We start from the raw sequence: 18,955 nt of genomic DNA on the forward strand, positions 1-18,955 counted from the left end.
CCTCGACTGACTTGTAGCTGCTTGTTTGACGACACTGGTGCCCAATCCATGGAGTATGTCGTCTCTAAAACTCCAGATTTGCCATCCGCCTCTCAATGTCCATTCGATTCGTATACATCCAGATTACCCCTTCTCTTCTATTCCCTACCTATCCTTAACCGATGACTTAATTTGCTTCTCATCACCCCGATTCATTACATCCATCATGGATACACTCAATTGCTACCCTACATGCATGAATTCGTCCGAACGTGTCCTCACTTGATTCGTATGAAATCATCACATCCAAGCATAGCATAAACGCCCATACACCTGCACCTGCACCTGCACAGCATCTCATCTCCCCCTTATCACCTCGAAGCCGCAATAAACTCTGGCCCCCTCCACCCCCGGATGCAGCTCGATTCGCCCCCCAAAAAAGTGATCCATCACCATCGCTACCTCAGCTGCAATGAACAAGAAAAAGCAAGAAAACAACTTACCTTACTCGTACGTCATGTCTCACACCAACAAGCCTCACCGCAACAGGCAGTAGCGGCAGCAACACCTCGTAAAGCCACCAAATGATCATCTTCCCCCTCACAAATGCACATGCAACACCCGGGCGGACACGGCTCACATCTCAACTCCCGCGCCTCTCAGGCCTCAATGCAAATTGCCCTCCCTTACATGTACTAATAGCCAACACCACCCAACCGCCCCCCCCTTTCTCCCCACGTAGTCAATGTCTCTCTATGCCGCTCTCTCTCTCTCTTTTCTTTTTTTCCTCTCTATCCCAGCCTGTTTTGCTTACACGCTTCGGACGCATCATGCCAGCGAAGACGAGCCCTGATACGCTCTATCGAGGGCATCATACATGTCTCACGGCTGCAACTTCCAGTGGTGGTCCGGCACGGCATATGGGTCTCTTCCCGCCCAATGGTCCCCGGGACTGCGCCTCATAGCCCACCCCTATCCCGTACAGTACATGATTCGATCGGCTTGTTTTCTCGGATTTCCCCAGGGGCCAGCTTTCCCGCGTTCGATGGGGACGGGGGAGGGATGAGACTCCCGCGGCGATCGAGTCCCCCCGATCTTAGCTGGTAGGAGAGGCCCTCGCGTACGGTACGGGGGGCCCCTTGTACGATCGTCCTCAGCCGCCTGGCTATGCTCGCCCACGCAACGCTGGACCTGTGAGAAATCCTTGCCGACAGCTGAAGCTGTCATGTCATGCCCGTGAGCCTGCAAGTGAGCCCTTTAGGCGAGCATGTACGGTGAGCATGTAAGTAAGCCTGTAGGCTAAGGTGGCAACAGAGAGGCGGGAATCTGAACCGATGGAATGGGCGTGCCGTCCCGAGTGTCAAAGACGATCCGTCTATATAATCGCACCTTCCTCTCGTCATCATCCCAAGCTTCCTTCCTCAGCATCATTATTATAGCAAAGCAATCCAACTGTAGTCGCTCCTTCTGCTTTTCCCCTTTGCCCTCAGGGGCACCCTTCTCCGCGATTTGGGCGTCGTCAATGCTTTCCCTTCCTCGCATCGGTTCATCTACTTTCCACCGGAAGACTGTCAAGGCCGTGTCCGTTACGAAGAAGCAAGACGTCCAGAATGATCTGGCAATGTCTCGATTCCTCGAGGTCATCGCTGGCCGAGGGTTGGGGTGCCCCGAGGCGCTGCCGCTCGTTACACATGGGATATCGATCATGATCAGAATGCATCGGTGAGTCTCCTCAAATCGTATCCACAGATTCAATGGTCTAACCAAGATTCGCTTGCCTCAGTCCCGCTCCTCTTACAGATACATGCCTGTTATACTAACCCATATTCACTCGCTTCAACCAATGGGCATGTTGGAAATTGTAGAAAAGTACCAAAAAAAAAAAAGGAAACGGCTTCAACCATCGGCAACAACCCGCTCGGACCATCAAAGGAGTATTCAAAGGCATGCCCGTCGTCAAATGTCAACGCAACCGGCCCAGATACCAGCAAGCATGCGAACAACTTATTGCAATATCCATTCTGGCCTCTGGAACGAATGGATCGCTTTCTAGGAACACACGCGATCCCTCTGAGGTAGTGTCGTTCTCCTGGAGGGTGTTTGGAGCATGTGTGTCCAATTTGCAGTATGTGCCTCATTTTGGCTTTAACAGGTGTATCGGTCTTGTTGCTCCGGAATACTGCTGCTCCTCACTACAGCTTCTGCTGGGTGTCGGTGAAGCGCAACTCTCTCGAGCCGAGTCTTCCGTTGGCAACCCGTCGTGCCTGGGCGAAGGAGTCCAGCAGCACATAGAGAGGAGGATGAAATCAGAGTGGGCACCTATAGAGCGGAGGAAGTTCGAAATTGGGCCAAAGTGGAGGAAATGGGAAAATGGCAGGCAGAACGGCCATGGTGGAGGACGCATGGGCTGGCAAGGAATTGGAGGAAAGGGTCGGACACTGGGTGGAGGAGCTTCAACGACCAGCCGTGGATCGAGTGTTACTTTTGACCGCATGCCATGAAATATTGCGCAGGTCTCAATAGGCTTGCCTGATGGCATGCGATTAAAAGTAACACTCTGGCCTCGCAGGGGGGCCCCTTTGGGAGACATGAATTTCATGGCAAAGGCTACGGAGGGCTTGAATGGGATGCTGGGATTGCATTGGGCTGGGCTCGGGACTGGGAGGACATTGGAGGGGAGCATTGGGACGGACAGTGGAGGAATTGCATGGGCTGGACTGAGATGGAATGGAACGGGACAGCACGGCGCTGGGTAATAGAGCGGAGGACTTGGGCATTGGGTTAGAGAGATGGATGGATGGGAGGATTGGAACGGGGAATGGGGAAAGAAGATGGAGGATGGGATGGAAGACCGGGAATGGGAAGGAATCTGGTTTGATGCTTGGATGGATGGATTGAAGAGGGAACTGGGGGGGCTGGAGTCGTGGAACTGGATGGATAAAAGGAAGAGACAAGAGGGGGAATATAATGGAATGAGATGGGCTTGGGGCAAATGGATGGAACATGGGAAGGAGAGGGATGGGATGCGGAAGTGGAATATGGGATGATGTGAGATGATACCGGAGGATACGGGAGGCATAATGGGCAAGGGATGGATGGAGTATGGGAAGGACGTTGGGGCAGGAGGGCCCCTGAAGATCAGTTGGAAATGGAAATTTCCATTTCCACATTTTGCGATCCATTGCACCGTGATGAAAACCGTGTGAGCAAATTGTAACAGACCTCGTAGACGATCGACATTGCTTTGCCATCTTGCTTTGTATATTCTGGCTTCTTGTGTTATATATTCAGGAAATTCATCATCGTGTCTTGCGCCAGTGAAGAAGAAAAAGGGAGTCTCTGTTGCAGAAAACCAAGGCTCGGAACAGAACAAGAGAACATGGGGTTCCAATGAAAAAGGTAATTGGAAAGACACGCCGTCATATACTCATAAACTCGTAATACGTAAAACATCATCGAAACCTGCAGTGCTAGCTGATTCTCACCGAAACTCTCCCGGGCCCGGCCCAAAAGACTCTCCAGGAGACATTGGGTTCAACCTGCATAAGCCAAAAAGGTCGCAGCCCTTGGTGATTACCGTGTTCCCCCACCAGTCGAGGCGGATGTCATGGTATGTCAGGCCAAAGAACTGGATGAGGGCAGAAATGGCGAGACCCGTGGAGAAGCCAGCAGAGAGGATATAGTTGTACTAGAAGAAGGCCGTGGGTGTTAGATGCATAACAGAGCTCGAGATGACCGGCAGAAACGTACCTTGGCCCAAAACGCCAGATAACGGACCTTGAGCCAGAGCCATGAAGCGCAGGCGATGGGCAAAGCGGGCCATATGTAGGTGAGGTTGAGCGGGTTCCAGAGGCAGCCGCCGTAGAGCAGAACGACGGGGTGGACGTTGCGCAAGAGGGAATTTCTCGGATATTTCTTGGCGAGCAACCAGAAGACGAGGACGACGGCGATGCCAATAGGGAAGCCGGCAAGAGTGGCAGTATAAGTGCCGTTGGCCCCCCACAGCCGCCTGGGACCGACGGTGCCCCAGAGAACGGCGGCAGTGAAGAAGGAGTTTGCAGACGGGCAAGTGAAGGCATAGGGGGCGCCTGTCGGGGCGCAGACGTTCTCGAGGTTCATCTGGAACTGCAGGACAGCAACGCAGATGACGGTGGAGAATAGCGTGGGAATCATCTGGGCGCAGAAGATGATGCGCGGTGGGATCTTGAGGTAGTGGGCAATCTTGAGCTCGGCACTGAAGTGCAGAGCGTGAGAGCAGGTAATGTAGCCAAAAGTCTTGAAGTAGCACATGGCCAAGGCATTGCCCTCAACCCAGGAACCGCCAATGAATTCGGCCAGGACGTTGAGAGACACCTCTATGCCCGTCATGGACAGGATAATGCCGGTGGGCACAACAAAGATGAGGGCCAACGCAATGCCAAAGAAGACGACGCCGGGCGAGGTGTATGTCGGGTAGTGAGCCAAGGCGACACATCCCAGGACTATGCTCACCGCCAGAACCAAGAGATACCACCACTCGGGGACTTCCTTATAGGCCTTCATCAAGCGGTTGTGGACATCTAGAGCCTCGGCCTCGGCTATTTCCTTCTTCCTGGACGGACGGAAGCTGTCAAAGAGCGAGGTGAAGCCGTGGACCACGTCGTGGCGGTGATAGAGAAAGCCGTAGGTGAGGGCGCCGGTATAAATGGTGAAGAAACCAAAATTGGTGATGGTGTTGCCGGCAGAGATGTAAGGAGGCGAATAGGCATGGTATTTGTCAGGGTCGAGGATGCCGCGATTGTCAATGATGGAGGAGACGTTATAAGCCTTGCCGAAACGGTCAAAGAGCGTATTGGAAACGATGGGGAAGTGGGAGCTGTGGAAACTGTCAGTGTAGTAGATGGCCAGGATGACAAGGCCGAAGAAAAGACAGCCGCAGAAGAGGTTGATGGTACTGAAGATGGGGGTGATGAGCGGCTCGATATCGGTGGTGAGAACGGCCCAGTCAAAGGTCGGGAAAGGGTTGAGGCCCAGGCCTGACGTGGACCCGGTGACGATGCCGACGGTTTTGCTCTGAGGCGCAATCCAGGTCATCCAGCTGAAGACGGAGAGCCCGGTGAAGAGATAGCCAGGCACCCAGAACCAGCAAAACATGGCGATAAAGGCAAAGGCAAAGAACTTGAAGCGAGACATGGTCCACATCTTCTTGAAGGGGCCGGGAACGGCAGGATTCTCGTCGGCATGGAACGCCGAATTGAGGGCGATGGTCACGAGGGTCAGGGGCCAGGCGCAGAAGGAAGGGTAAACGAGGAAGCGGCGGCAAAGGCCAGCCAAGCCATAGCCGATAAAGTTGGTGGATAAGGCGATGAGGAGCTGATAGCCCATACCCTTGGCCCAGGCTTGATTGAAGAACCTGGGTAGGTACTGGATCCAAATAATGTTGTTCGTGTAGGGCTGACTGACGGAGATGGCCGACATGAGAGAGATGAGCATGTGCTCTTTCTTGTTGAAGGCACCCGGGTTGAGGCTATGCCGAACGCCAAAGAGAGTGAAGCCCCAGTCGGGGAGGGTCTTTTCCATGAATTTGCCAACCGGATAGGCTAGCAGCTGGACAACGTTGCTGCCCACGGCAATTGCTGGCAGTCGGATGGCAAAGAAGGCGTTGATGAAGGAGACGCAGGCGGCGAAGATGATGCCCATGAACCAGGCACGGATGGTGGATACGGGGAGAGACGGGTCATCGTGATTGTCGACGATGGCTCTGACGGGGGCGTATGGACTGTTGTTGACGATGAGGGCGGTTTCGATCTTCATCTCGTCGATGAGGCCTTGGTGCTTTTCAGGGTTGTCAAAGACGAACTCGTTGTCTTTGGCTGGTCAGCGAGGGAGAGCACCCTGAATCTGGCATTGACCTACCCAGAAAGTCGCCGATCCTGAGAAGCACGGCGGAAGGAAAATTGAGGTCATGTTTGTGACGGTTGTGGACAATGGTCAAGATCTGTTTTGTCAGCATGGAATGAATTTGGCCTACATGAGGAGCAGAGGATAACTCACCCTGCGGACATCCTCGAGGGAGTATGAAGCCGCCGTGTCTCTGGCCTCGAGCAAATCGTCCTCGGTGACGACGAGATCGCGGCCCACTGCGGCAATGTTTGTGTCTTCAACCTCCGTCTGGCTAGTCTGGGCATCTTCAACGCTGGCATCAAAGGGCTGTTGCTTGGCATGCCAGTTAGCCATCAGACTGGTGATAATGACCATATTCTCGGTGGTCTCTTCTCGGATGGAGTCTCCTGTCTCGAGTATAAGTGAAGCAACGTACTGATTTCTCATCAAGAACGGCCCCAGGCGGCGGGCGTTTGCTGTCCGACATGGCGGAAGAAAGGGAGAAGCTGGTGTATATTGATGAGGTCCAGATGGACGAACAAAGGCAACCAAGCAAAACGAAATACAAAACGCAAAAAAAAAGGCTACAAAAAGGAGATGGCTGTTATGAGGAGAAAAAGGAAAAGATAGGTAGTAAATAGGAAGAAGGAAAGATAAAAGTCAATTGCTTGTGGCGTCAAGATGGATCATGTCCCTCCTTTGTGCAACAGGGCGGAAGGTGCGTTCCCTCGTTTAATTCCTGTCGTATCAATTGTCGGCTGGAGGATGGATGATAGCATGGAAGGTATCAATCTTGTGCCACGGAAGGAGCGTGTCGCGGAGCCTAGATTGCTTCACATGCCCTGTTTCTCGCTTCGCTTCTTTTTCTTGTTCTTCTCTTCCATATTGATGCAGAACTGAGATAATAGACTGATTTGCTGACAGATAAGCAACCAGATGAGGTGTGATTTGCTTGGTTCACGATGGTCGGCCCTGCATGGATTAGTGGATTAGTAGATAGCTTACAGACAACACACACGCACTCAACACGCCAGCAGATGCAGATGCAGAACTGCTAAAAGAGGAAAATGGCACTGATTGACGCGAGGCGAACGTGAGTGGCCAGCAGCTTGATGGTGGTGGTGCTGGTTCATGTTTACTATTAGTGCAGGTTGATTGATGCTCAACTTGGTCTGCTCATACAGTAACAGCAGCACAACGCCCAGTTGACGACGGACAACTTGAGAGCGCCTCTGCAAGCCTTGGTCACCTATCTAGGCGGTCCCTTGAAGATTGTGCTCACGAGCAGCAGCTCTAGTCCTTCGTGCGGCGCAATCAGATGCAGCATCAACGCACGCAATGGCCCTGTAAGCTTCCAGGTCTCCTCTGCAGCCTTCCTCACGGCAAGGTGCGTCTCAAGTCCCCTCACCTCATCACCACTGGCTCGCGTAATGCAGCAAAACCACAAGCCATCCGCCTCACTCTCCAACCTGTCGACTCCAAACCTTGACGCTGATGCCTCAATCGACATGGTAATCTCTCTTTCCAAGTGCCGTGTGGCTCACGACAGCAACATGACTCAAGTCCCGGCGCGGTCGGCAATCCCCGATGAATGGAGTTGAGATGAGGATCGAACCGCCTTGAATCGAGAGCTTCAGCGCCAGCCTCAGTCTCCGTCTCAGTCTCAGTGCAGCCAAGAGCCAGGCTAAAAACGGCCTGATCGCCCACCGTCTTCGTAGCTGTCGAAACTCAAACCGGCACCCGTCAGCCCCCTCCAGATCTAACAAGGTGCTGACCAAGTCGAACGCCCCAAAACGGGCTGGAGCCGTTCATCAGCCTCCTTGAACTAAGATAGCTTCAAGCCAACTTTCAACTTCCCCGCATCACAAAACTTGGAAGAGCCAGCTGCCGATGACCACAAACAGTCCTCCAACTTGACCATCGTCAAGCCAACCCATCTCCTTCCTCGAACCAATCCCTCGTTGTGTCTCCATGCACTTCAGCGCCGTCCGGCTCACTCGTCCGTAAGGCGACGATGATACGTAACAGTCGTATATCCTGAGCCCAATCGAGGAGAAGCTCGCGTCTATCTGGCATGTCACTTGCCAACATCACTTGATACCAGCAGCCGTCCCTAGAGAGCATCGCTTGCTGATATGCATACGCAGGGAGCCTCGCAGCCTCGCAGCCCCTTCCATGGATTGCCGTTTCTGGATAATGAACTCTGCAGCGGTCCGGACTGTCGGCCCTTAGTTGCGTATCGCTGCATCTTCATATCTGCAGAAGGCATACAAGAAGCCCTATGGACGACCAATGGAACATGTGGTGCATGCAAAGCTGCACATCTGTCACGTAAATGGAGATTGAGCAACCCCGAGATAAGTACAGAGTCTCATGCAACCTTCAACCCCAATCTCTCAGCAGATAGGACTGCCGGCAAGATGACACTCCAAACTTCCCACCTTGATGATCATGGGTATAGAAACATACACAATCCATCCCAATCCATCCCCGCACTCAGGGAAGCAGATGGAGTCAGAATCTGTCGTCACATCCCCTCTTCCTGATCTGTCGTAAGGCTGTCAAGGCTCCGAACCCCTGGTCGGTTCTGCTCTCTGTACTTCTCCAAACCATGAGGGGGCTGTTCGTTTCTTGGCGTCGATTTGCTCGATCTTCCCAGATGCAAGAAAACCCTCTTCTTTCTGGAGATCGGATTAGATAAACTCAAAAGCCTTCATCCATCTCGATGACAAGTGGCTGAGCCACAGCACGTGGCGTCGACGGCCCTCCCGAGTTGCTCTCCCGCGACGGTCTCCCGATAGGGAAGACCGGAGCAGACCGGCCTGTGAAGTGGAGAGTCGTTCATCATAGCTCGTCTCCCCCGACGTCTGTAGCGGCCCTAGATGCCCGCGAAGTGGGAGAGCGTCAAGCTTGGAAACGTGGTGGCTTGGAGCGATGTGAACGCCTATGTCTTGTAGAGGCAGCATCGAACGCCATCCTCAGACCAACCAACAACACACCATCACCTGGATATTTCCGGGAGAGAACAGCCTCCTCTTGTACTTCGTAACCACACTCCCCTTTGGCTGGCGTAGCGGCGAAGCTACTGCTAGTAGACGCCTAGTCGAGGGCACTTATTGCCAGCCACAAGAAGCCGTTCATGAAGCTACTTTAAAACCAAGGCGGTTCGTAGTAGCTCCACAGTCTGAGGCCGACTTCATACATCTTGCCCAATCAGACAAACCTGCCGCAGCCCAGCCCAGTCCCTCGGCCAATCATCAGCTGGATTTAGCAGCATCACCCTGACCGTGTTTATAACAAGATGCTAGTCTGCAGGGGATACAGACACCTCCCCGCCTATGCCAGCTACTGGCAGCCATCATTCCTCGAACCCCGCCATCTCCGGGTCTCGTACCCGTTTCAAGGCATGAGGGGTGTGTCGTTGCTTCAGAGCTGTCTGTGCAAGCGGTTGAGCACCCCTGACCGCGCAATCTGGGCAAATCGCAGGTCTTGAAGAGCTCGAAAGGTGAAACTTGGTGTGGCGGCAGCGACATAGCAGTGGATTGGCCAGAGAGCTCACCCAGCAAGCCAACTCTGATGCAAAAATAGTATCAGCCAGCTATCGAGTCGTTCTAGAAATAGTGTTCTAGAACGGGCTCTTTGGGCATGCCTCCCATCCACGAGCCATATGAGAGAGAGATAGGAAAGATATGGGGAGATTTGTTGCCATCAAGTCGCTGACCAATTCATGCCAGAGACGTGGACACATTGAGCAGCCGTTGTGCGCAGCCAGGAATGCTGGAACCACAGGGTCTTCTGTCCATCGAGGGCACTTGCAGAATGGTAGACGAAAAAAGCACCACAGCGTGACAAATTCGTGGTAGTGTTACTAAAGTGGTTGACTTTGGCCAAGACATCAAGGTGAAAAGTCGCCTGTAAGCCCTCGTCACGCATGAGCAGTTCCATGGCTCTCTGTTGTCCATTCTCCCTTGACCGCGAGATTTCGGTGACCCCTTTTCATCCCCCATCTTGCCTCAACCTCTCAACTTGTTTCAGCCTTGCCGTCAGAACTCGGCAAACGTCAGCGTCGAGTTCCTGAACGGTATCAACGCTCCAATCACCGCCGGCACGTAATAGGCAGACCGGTTGATCAAGTCTCCAGTCAGCAGGCCAATTGATCCGGAATGCTGTCTCGAGTTCTCGCTTCCAAACACTTGATCGCCTGCCGGGCCCAACTCCATGCCGCCGCGCACCAGTCTGGCTACCTCCTCTGGCTGGAAAAAGGCTGCCGTTCGAGCTCTCCCCATGCGTTGGACGCCCCTCGAGCTTCCGGCAACGTCACTCGTTGCAGTAGTTCCAATAGGGCCACCTGCAGCGGACTGCTTCTGGGATACTGATGGTTCAGATTCTGACTCCGGCCCCGTCGTCTTCGCTCTGCCCAGCACAACGACCCAGGCAAACGTCTCCATGGAGTCTCCGCTGTCGTCCACGCCGCCCTCTATGCCAACCCAGTACTCTGCCTGGGGCTCTGCATCGCGGGCGTTTTGGGCTCGGTTTCTGGCGCCCTGCAGGGTTTCTGCATCCGTCATGGGCTGGTCAGCAACGCCGGACGGGACGCTGAGACCGGCGAAGGAGAATTCTGTAGACGGAAACATGCCCCGGAAGGCCTCCCTTGCGGCTGAGATCTTGACGGGGTTGCGCGACGCAACAACGACTCGGCTGACCTGGTCCGTCATCTCGGTCCTCTGTCTTTTTCTCCTTTGAACAAGGTGAATCCGAGAAAATGCCGTTGACCCTGCAATAAGACCTTGGGAGAAGAAATGAAATTTTTTTCTTTGTTTATGAGCACCTTTGGTTGGATTCCGTGAAGCCTTGTATAGGGTCCAAATGGGCGATGGTGTTTCAAACAATATGTATGATGTCGCAAGAAAAGGCAAACGTGGGCTTCGCATTTGGCAGCGTCGCACGGAGCCGAATGAGTCTTACGCCGGCTGATGATCCCTGCTAGCCTGGAGATCGGGGGCGTAATCCTGGGTCACCCCTATCAACAATCAGATGCATTCCCGCCTGGGGCGAACAGAAGACTGCAGAACACGGAGAAACAGAAGCAGAGACGGAGACGAGCATGAAACACAAGTGAGGGGGGGGGGGGGGGGGGGGGGNGAAGGTGAGGATAAAGTGAGAAGATTTACGGCGGCTGTATTGCATCGCTTTGCTCGGCCGCCAGCGAGAGATAGTCGACGCCCATGACATCCTCGTCAATACCAGCATCGTTGTCCAGGTTGTCTTCCTCCAGCAGGGGGATCTGCTGTCCCCAAACCAGCCCGTCCAAGTCCATGTCCCACGGCCAGTCTTGGTCCAGCATATTTACAATGTCGCCGGTGCTGTACCCAGTAGAGCCTACCCCATCTGCTCCTTCATCGGTCCAGAACCCGCTCACCTCATCGCTTGGGCCTCCCTTTTTCAGAGTGCCATCATGAGGGTTGCTGCCTTGTTTCGTGTTGGAGATTTTGGAAGTGGCCTCGAGTAGGCGGCTGACAACGTCCCGGCTACGGCGTGCTGTGAGGGACCAATCTTTCATGGCCTCGAATAGCTCCAACGTCGACTCAATCTGGGCCCGCCACTCACCAGCGGCCGGGTTATCGGGCTGCCATAAGATGCTGACCAGAGGTATCATGGCTGCTTGATACAGGAACCACACGGCGTTCCATCCGGACATCTGCTGGCGCATCCATCCTTTTGAGACGCTGTCTACCGTCTCTCGTGCGGCCTCCTGGCAATTCTCCACGGCGGCCACATCTTGCTCCGACATGGGCAACTGACCTTTGCTGGCTAAAGTGAGAAGAATAGGGCGGTGGAGCAGCATTCGTAGATTCCAGTACCGCCATATCATGATGCTACGCGAAAGATGGAGTGACTCTACACAGGGCTCCGTAGATCGGAGAAGCCAGGGGAGATTGTTGTGCCAGTCGACAAGAAGGCTGTCCAGATGATTTCGATCTTCGGCTTTGAGAAGGGGAGTGACTGCGAGCATGTCTTGGATCTTGGTTGCAATCTTGCAGAACTTGATGTTCTCGAGCAAAGGCATGATGCCTCCGAATTGAGCAGAGTCGTTCTCTTCCTATCAAAGGGGAGGAATACGTCAGAAGTTGTTGGTAGATCTCTGATGGTAAAAACGAAACAACATGACAAGAGCAAGTGGAAGGTTCATCAGAGACCTACATTCTCCGTAGCGAGTTTAGGGGGCTGGATGTTTATCGCCGGTCCCCATCGCCCAAAGGAGGGGCGCCCAAGAGTCGTGGTGCCCCAAGTGTCGAGGCAGAACAAGGTCCACCAAGTGCGCCTTCGCGACTCAACAACAGCAGGATCGGACTGTGGCTCCTCTGGTGGTGGTTCTCGATGCAGACCGAGAGCAGTGGCCATTCTGAGGACGGCGCCGACAATGGCGTTGGCCATGTTTGGGCGGTTGATGTAGTGCAGGTAGTAGCCTCCGAGGAGCCCCAGGGCATGGATGGTCTCGATGTGGCTGCTCCCAAAGGCCCCGAGATGGATGTGCTCTATAGCCTGGTTGTAGTACTTGATGTGGCTCAAGTTGCCCGATGGCGTGGACATGATGCTGCTCGTGGCAAAGACCATGTTGAGCAGGGAGAGCCAGGGGGCGTCGCATCGCCGGCCCTCATTGTAATGCCTGCGGAACGAAGCCTCGTCCAAAAAGGGTGTGAGGACGTGGACGCGCTTGAAGTAGGCATCGACAAGAGCCTGCCCCTTGTATGTCCACGGAATGGGAGACTGCTTCTTGGCGGACTTGGAGGCTGCTGCACGGAAAAGAGGAAGCTTGCTGCGTGCGTTTTCGTCACCAGAGGCATCCGGAGACGAGTGTGAGGCAAGCAACAGCTGTAGCTGGGGCTGGATCTGAAGCATGACTGTCAAGGCGACCTTGACCGACGAGGCACCGAGATAGGAAGAAGCCTGTTTGTCCATCGTGAGAGACAGGGCGTTTACATCGTCAGCTTCGGCCGGCAACGGGTCCCGGTCTCTTCGCTCCTCATCCCACTGAGAGTTCTGAGCGGGCATCTGCTCGAGCTCCTTTGGGTGATGCTGATCGTCATTGGGAGAGGGCGGGGCCGGTGACAGGCCAACAGTTTCTTGCTGGGCTGGCTGATCTAGGAGGTCGCAGAGCTCCTGGCGCGATAAGGATAGCAAGTGGGAGAGTTCATGGTTGGGAAAGAGACGCCGCAGCACGGAGCGACACTCTTCGAGACTCCGTGACAGCTCCTCTAGTGATCTGACGTACAAGGCGGAATATGTTAGCCCAGACAAAACAATAAGAGAAGAATGAAGAAGGCAGTCAAGGAGACGCCATCACGGGGAGGGCGGACTGACTTCCTAGACGGGACGAGGCGCTGGCGATGCTGCTCATACACGCACCGCCTCCGGGAGCGGCCGGACTGGCACCGGTTGCAGGGCTGCTGACCGTCGCAGCGGATCTTGCGGCGCTGGCACTCGAGACAGGCATGGAGGCTCTTTGCGGCCCTGTTGCCGGCCGTGTCCTGGGACCGATTGCCGTCCGAGGAAGATTGGGGGGATCGATCGACGGCCTTGCCCCGGACCCCCTGGACTAGCGAATTGTCCTCTTCGTCAGCCAGACTGGCACGGAACGGGAAAGCCAACGGGATTGCGTGAGATCTTGGAGAGTGACCTGGGATCCGAGATGCGAGAGAAGGGGGTGTGCTTTGCATGGATGGATAGGTGAATAGATAGAGAGATTAGATGGGGGACTCCACCCACAGGTGTAGAACATGATGTTCCGAATGTGATGACTCTTGTGACCAATTGAATTACAGTGACAATGGCCGTCGCACTGCGTCGAGGTGCTTAGAGAGGAGAAGGAGAAAAGGGCCAATAAGGGAGTCAGTCATCAGAGTGACGAGTGTTCTGTGAGCAGCAAAAAGGTGATGCAGGTATCAAGAAGTTGGGAAAAGGAGAGCAAGTGCCGAGGCGGTGCATTTGGAGGCTACCTTGGTACCTCTGAGGCAGGCGAGGTTACCTACCTAGGTAGGTACTCTGGGCTGGACGATACTATTACCTAAAACTTGTGAAGATGGAGGAAGGAGCTTGCTGACACAGATACCTAGGTAAGTATGTTGTGAATTACATAAGGTACGCAAGGATGATTTCAGCATCGCTTCGTAGCAGGACGTGGGATCGAGAATTTGCATTGCAGACAAATCGTTACAGTCAAAGTGATGATGAGACACGAGCAGCCCAGACAGAAAGGAACCCTGCATGTTGTGATGATTGGAACCCTGAATGACTCTCAACCCACTCGACCGGCTCTCGCTCTTTGGCGGGGAAGTTCAGAAAAAAACGGGGGCACTGAAGAAGTCGGGGTTTGTTCCTCTTCCAAGCAAAACACACTCCAAGAATTGAAGTTCAAAGAAGGACAAAAAGAGAGAGAAAATCCGGGGTAACCTAAAAAAGAGACGGATCTACCGTACCCGGGGTACTAGTACATACTCCCAGAGAGCCATCCGGTTTTCCTTCCTCCTCCGCACAGCACAACACAGCACACCCATTCAACATCTCCATCCACATATGAAGAAAGCGTCGCAGTGCATATGCATCACACGTTTTCTCTTCTCCTCCTCCTCCTCCCTCCTCCTTCTTTTCTCACATCCACCTCAGACAACAAAGGGCTAAATCCAAGTCAAAATCGGTGCACACACACGCACGCAAAGCAACCCTAACCGAACACTGCACAAGTACCAACCGGCCTCCTCATCCCTCTCTCTCCCCAGGATTACCCCGGAGGCAGGTGGATGTCTGCTGGCTAGTCCCTTTGCGGGACGTTGGGCCGCTTGGGCGGCAGACACGCTTCTCCGCGGTCTGGAAGCTGGGGGGCTCCAGACGGACCAGACGGACAGGGGAGGGGAAGTGGATGGGTGAAGTAGTCCGTAGTCCAATACGGTGATGGATATGTTTGGGGTTCTACTTCGACCTATGTCAGGCATATAAATGAAGCACCATGGACGGAAACCAGACGAGCCGGAGTACTAGATATGGGTACTTGTACGATAGCTGTGGAGAGCGGCATTGAGGCGCGGTCGTACAAAGATTCTACTCCATGGCACCGAGTTTTCATCCGGTAGGCTACCGGAGTAATACAGGCAGCGCCATCTTTCTGCTCTTCCGGGGCAAGGGGACCTTGACGTGAGGCTATTATCGACCACCACTACCTACCTAGCTACCTAGTAGTGTGCTGCCACTTCTGTTGGGTAGTGATACTTGTAAGTAGGTAGTACTAATATGTACGAGCAACAACACTCCAAATCGACCCGGGTAGGCTGGCAGAAGATGGGCAAGGCACTAGGGTTGCAGCGTGCACAAGCAAGTCAGTAGCCAAGGTAGGTATCCTTGGGGAATGTCGTGACCAGGGTCTACCATGGATGTGTGCTAGGTGGCCGAATGGACGGTATGGTACGAGCTTGAGGATAGGACGAGGTACAAACATAGGCAGTTACCGTACATGTGGGTGTATGGCATCAAGTTCAATACATTTGTATGCTGCTGACCCCTCAGGACCACATGATGGGAGGATGCACACACGGCCGAGCACAGCTACCTTGGGTATGACCACCCGTAATACTCCGTAAATTGCCGCCATATTGGGTATTGCTGCCAAATACCCAGAAGGGCAACCGGGCCATATTGGCTGAATGCACGAGACACAACCACCTCCAGCTTAGGGTGGGTGAGTGGCAAACGGCATCTCACGAGGATCATGCCAGACAGCGCACGGCAGCGAGGGCTGAACACAAAAAAGGCACGCATTCATCGGGAGCAAGTTGACTTGCAGTTGCAATATTCATGCTGCATTCTTGGGGCTCTCCTCACCTCTCCCCCCCCATATCTCACATCATTAAGTGGAAAAGAAGTAACAGTAAAAGCAGGAACCAAAAGTTGGCATCCTCCCAGGGAAAGGACCGTCAAAGCAAAACGTCAGCTCACAGCCCCAAGCCCTGCGCGCAACTGCCCAAGCATTTTGGTTTTTGTAGTATAGTATCGTGCCCGCAAGTAAAAGTCCTTGGCCTTATGCCTTCTCAATGTTGACAATGCCGCCATGGCTGTCCACGGCCACGGCCTTCTTCGTCGTCGACGCCTTGACCGGGTTCTTGGCCTCGAAGATTTCGTCAAGCTCTTCCAACTGTAGAGAAAGCAACGGGTCAGACATACGTTATGGAGGTGGATGGCTGAGGCCGTGACACTTACAGTGCGTCCCTTAGTCTCGGGAATGAAAAAGTAGACTACGAGCGTCTGCACGAGATCCCAGATGGTAAAGATAATGTACGTCTTCCAGCCAATCTTCTTCATGGACACGGGCCATGCAAACTGGTTCAGGAGACCGGCAGCGTTGGTGGCAAAGCTGGAAAAGGCCATACCCTTGGCACGCATCTCAAAGGAGAGCACCTCGACGGGATACAGGGCCTGCAGAGGAGTGACGCCCACAGAGTAGACGGCGCCAAAGATGAAGATCATGGCCAGGGCGGCCTTGGACGCGCTGGGATTGCTGTAGAGGGCGTTACCGTTGGCGTCGGTGCCAATGTACGACTGCGCAAACTCGGATGATGCAACCGTCATGCCCAGCCAGACAACGGTGCAGGCAGCAAAGGAGAAGAGCAGCAGGGGGCGACGGCCGACGCGGTCAACCAAGAAGGCACCCAGGATGGCCCAGGCAAACTGCTGGCAGTTGTTGATGAGCGTGATGTTGGCCTGCGCAATGGTGCCCGTGTAGCCGGCCGTGTCGAGGACGGAGCCGAGGAAGTAGGACAGGACGGCGTTGCCGGCCCACTGGCCAAAGACGGTGATGGTGACGTTGCACATGAGACGGTAGACGGCGGCGCGAGAGCGGAAGAGCGCCCGGTAATCCCACCAGCGCTTGTCGGCGCCGTCCATGTTGAGGAGCTGCTCGTACTCGAAGAGCTGGAGCTGGACCCAGACGGAGTCGGGGTTTCCGTTGCCGTGGTACTTGGTGAGCACGGCCTTGGCGGCGTCCTTCTTGTGGTGCACGTAGAGCCAGCGAGGGGACTCGGGCAGGAACATGCAGAAGATGATGATGAGGCCGGAGAAGAGGGCCTGGAGCCAGGTGATGAGCCGCCACGAGTAGTCGCCTCCGACGTTGAGTCCGCCTCGAGCTGCACCGGCCGAGATGATGGCGCCCGAGAACCACAGAGTGTTGTACATGGCTAGGGAGAGGAGGAGAGAGTCAGTCCATTGCTTCCACACATGGTCTGAGCGCCTTTCGAAGCTTGCTATCTCGAGTCAAAGTCAAGCATGATACTTACCGCCAACGCGTCCACGGTACGCAGGGTGGTTAATCTCCACCACGTACATGGGACCTGCCGCAGACGCAATGGAGACGCCGAATCCAAGCAGGAAGCGGCCGCCCATGAACTGGCTCTGCGAGTTGGACAGACCCTGGATGATGGTGCCGACGACAATGAGGATGGCGCCCAACAGCATGCCAATTCGGCGGCCGAAGCCGTCAATGGCAGGGCCGACAAAGGGCAGCGCGACGACACCACCAATCTGGTACATGGAAGACACGATGCCGGCCCAGATGCCGTCGTTTCCCACCGTGTACTTGGCCTTGAACCAGGGGTTCTGCAGCAGGTTGTTGATGAGCGAGCCATCGTAGCCGTTCATGGTGCTGCAGAAGAAGGCAATGATGGAGAAGCTGTAGACGAGGACCTGAGCCTTGGTCCAGGCCTTGGGCGGCTCCTTCAGCATGGCCTCCTCAAAGGCTTCGTGTCCGGTCACGACCTTGGTCCTGATTTCTCCCTACACGAGGCGAACAAGACAAAACGGTGTAAGCGGACTGACTCTCGCAAGCGAGGTGGCAAAACAACAGGAGAGGGGGAGCAAAACTGCCATCGGGTGATTGGACCTACATGGTCGAGCTCCTCGTGAGCGTGAATGTCTTCTTTTTCGCCCATTGTTACGGAATATATCTAGCCTCTCGACCAGAGACAGCGCTTCAGTTGGGGAGGCAGCGTTGGAGGAACGAAAATTTCCTGCACAAAACCCCCTTTTCTGAGGTGAAGGAGAGTCGAGGAGACTGCGAGTTCGGGATGAGGGAGAAGAGAAGAGGGAAAAGGTGAGGTTGCAGTCTGGACGGCCAGGGGGTGCTACCGCTTTTATGTTTTCTCGTGTCCTCGTTCCCTTGCCGCGTGTGATCCTTCCCCGGACGATTTGGACGAGTAGCTGTCGAGGAAACGGCCCTTGCCAGTAGGGCCGAACAGGCGAAGTGTCGCTGTACGAATGAAGGCCTGGCAGCATCAGTTGGTCAAGCCATGTTGGAGCTGAGTTTCGCCGGTGCAAGTGAACACGGGCGGATTATTTGGCACAGAAGCTGGCCAGGACTCCAGCAGGCAGGCTCTGCCGCTTATACGGCCATCTTCTTTTCCATCCTTTGCACCGTATCCCGCGCTGCATTTGCTACACTCGTTCGCGTGCGGTGAAGCAGCTATTGGACGGCGGCGTGGTGCCGTGGCGTCGTCCTGTCGGCCCTGGCCACAATGCGGGGGACCAGGCCCCAAGCCAGATGCAGGCGCGGAGGATTGTGGTCCGCCTGTTGGCCGGGCATGGTTTGGGGATAGCTCTGGCCTGAGCCCGGCGCTTTGTCTGGACAGACGGATCCAGTGAATAGAGATTAGCCTAAGTGGCGCGGATCATCCGCCTCTGGGGAATCTGGAGGTGTCGAGCCTGACGATTGGGCCGAGGCCACGCGACGAACGGAGAAATCCTACATGGCCTTGCTGCTTCTGGCTGGTGCGGAGGAGGAGGCATGAGATGACACGATGTAGAGGATTGGAAGTATTGATTGTTTGGGTGGTGGCGGTGGTGGTCGGTTGGTAGATGGTGAGCGTTGGGTGGTGGTTTGCCCTGGTTGCATGTCAGACGGCGAGCCTGGGTATGAGGTAGGGGAGCTGACTGGAGGGGAAGTTGACGATGAGAACAAGAAGGAAAGGAAGAAAGGAAACGGTAAGCTCACTGCTACTGAGTTTGGCTGGCTGGTGATGAGACGGAGAAGCCATCCATGGCATGGTGACAAGCTGTGATGCGGAAGTTTGGAAGT

The 18,955-nt window shown here is 54.6% G+C and overlaps 7 protein-coding genes across 7 annotated transcripts; 1 reads left to right on the top strand and 6 right to left on the bottom strand.

Annotated features, from left to right (window-relative positions):
• Positions 1–1,318: 1,318 nt before the first annotated feature.
• CCMA1212_004778 (uncharacterized protein) lies at positions 1,319–2,480 on the top strand (the record flags this gene model as incomplete). Its single annotated transcript, XM_073702068.1, has 3 exons — positions 1,319–1,701; positions 2,059–2,104; positions 2,178–2,480. The coding sequence occupies 3 exons, from the start codon at positions 1,319–1,321 to the stop codon at positions 2,478–2,480; spliced, it is 732 nt and encodes a 243-aa protein (XP_073559509.1).
• Positions 2,481–3,406: 926 nt separating this feature from the next.
• Positions 3,407–6,328, bottom strand: CCMA1212_004779 (Oligopeptide transporter 2; the record flags this gene model as incomplete). The annotated part of the gene is made up of 6 exons (XM_073702069.1): positions 3,407–3,413; positions 3,465–3,667; positions 3,730–5,825; positions 5,875–5,956; positions 6,013–6,174; positions 6,278–6,328. 6 exons carry the CDS (start codon positions 6,326–6,328, stop codon positions 3,407–3,409), a joined length of 2,601 nt encoding a protein of 866 aa, XP_073559510.1.
• Positions 6,329–7,090: 762 nt separating this feature from the next.
• Positions 7,091–7,351, bottom strand: CCMA1212_004780 (uncharacterized protein; the record flags this gene model as incomplete). The annotated part of the gene is made up of 1 exon (XM_073702070.1): positions 7,091–7,351. The coding sequence occupies one exon, from the start codon at positions 7,349–7,351 to the stop codon at positions 7,091–7,093; it is 261 nt and encodes an 86-aa protein (XP_073559907.1).
• A 1,183-nt stretch (positions 7,352–8,534) lies between these two features.
• On the bottom strand, positions 8,535–8,807 carry CCMA1212_004781 (uncharacterized protein; the record flags this gene model as incomplete). The annotated part of the gene is made up of 1 exon (XM_073702071.1): positions 8,535–8,807. One exon carries the CDS (start codon positions 8,805–8,807, stop codon positions 8,535–8,537), a length of 273 nt encoding a protein of 90 aa, XP_073559906.1.
• Positions 8,808–9,884: 1,077 nt separating this feature from the next.
• On the bottom strand, positions 9,885–10,556 carry CCMA1212_004782 (Non-canonical purine NTP phosphatase; the record flags this gene model as incomplete). The annotated part of the gene is made up of 1 exon (XM_073702072.1): positions 9,885–10,556. One exon carries the CDS (start codon positions 10,554–10,556, stop codon positions 9,885–9,887), a length of 672 nt encoding a protein of 223 aa, XP_073559905.1.
• A 452-nt stretch (positions 10,557–11,008) lies between these two features.
• On the bottom strand, positions 11,009–13,559 carry CCMA1212_004783 (Lactose regulatory protein LAC9; the record flags this gene model as incomplete). Its single annotated transcript, XM_073702073.1, has 3 exons — positions 11,009–11,941; positions 12,043–13,105; positions 13,204–13,559. 3 exons carry the CDS (start codon positions 13,557–13,559, stop codon positions 11,009–11,011), a joined length of 2,352 nt encoding a protein of 783 aa, XP_073559904.1.
• A 2,351-nt stretch (positions 13,560–15,910) lies between these two features.
• Positions 15,911–17,913, bottom strand: CCMA1212_004785 (Lactose permease; the record flags this gene model as incomplete). The annotated part of the gene is made up of 4 exons (XM_073702074.1): positions 17,769–17,913; positions 17,163–17,658; positions 16,090–17,063; positions 15,911–16,024 (listed from the first exon to the last, which is right to left on the bottom strand). Exons 1-4 carry the CDS (start codon positions 17,811–17,813, stop codon positions 15,911–15,913), a joined length of 1,629 nt encoding a protein of 542 aa, XP_073559903.1. The 5' UTR covers positions 17,814–17,913.
• Positions 17,914–18,955: the final 1,042 nt, after the last annotated feature.

This window comes from Trichoderma ghanense, assembly GCF_004382785.1.
Source record: "Trichoderma ghanense strain CCMA-1212 chromosome Unknown scaffold_4, whole genome shotgun sequence".
Lineage (NCBI taxonomy): Eukaryota > Fungi > Ascomycota > Sordariomycetes > Hypocreales > Hypocreaceae > Trichoderma > Trichoderma ghanense.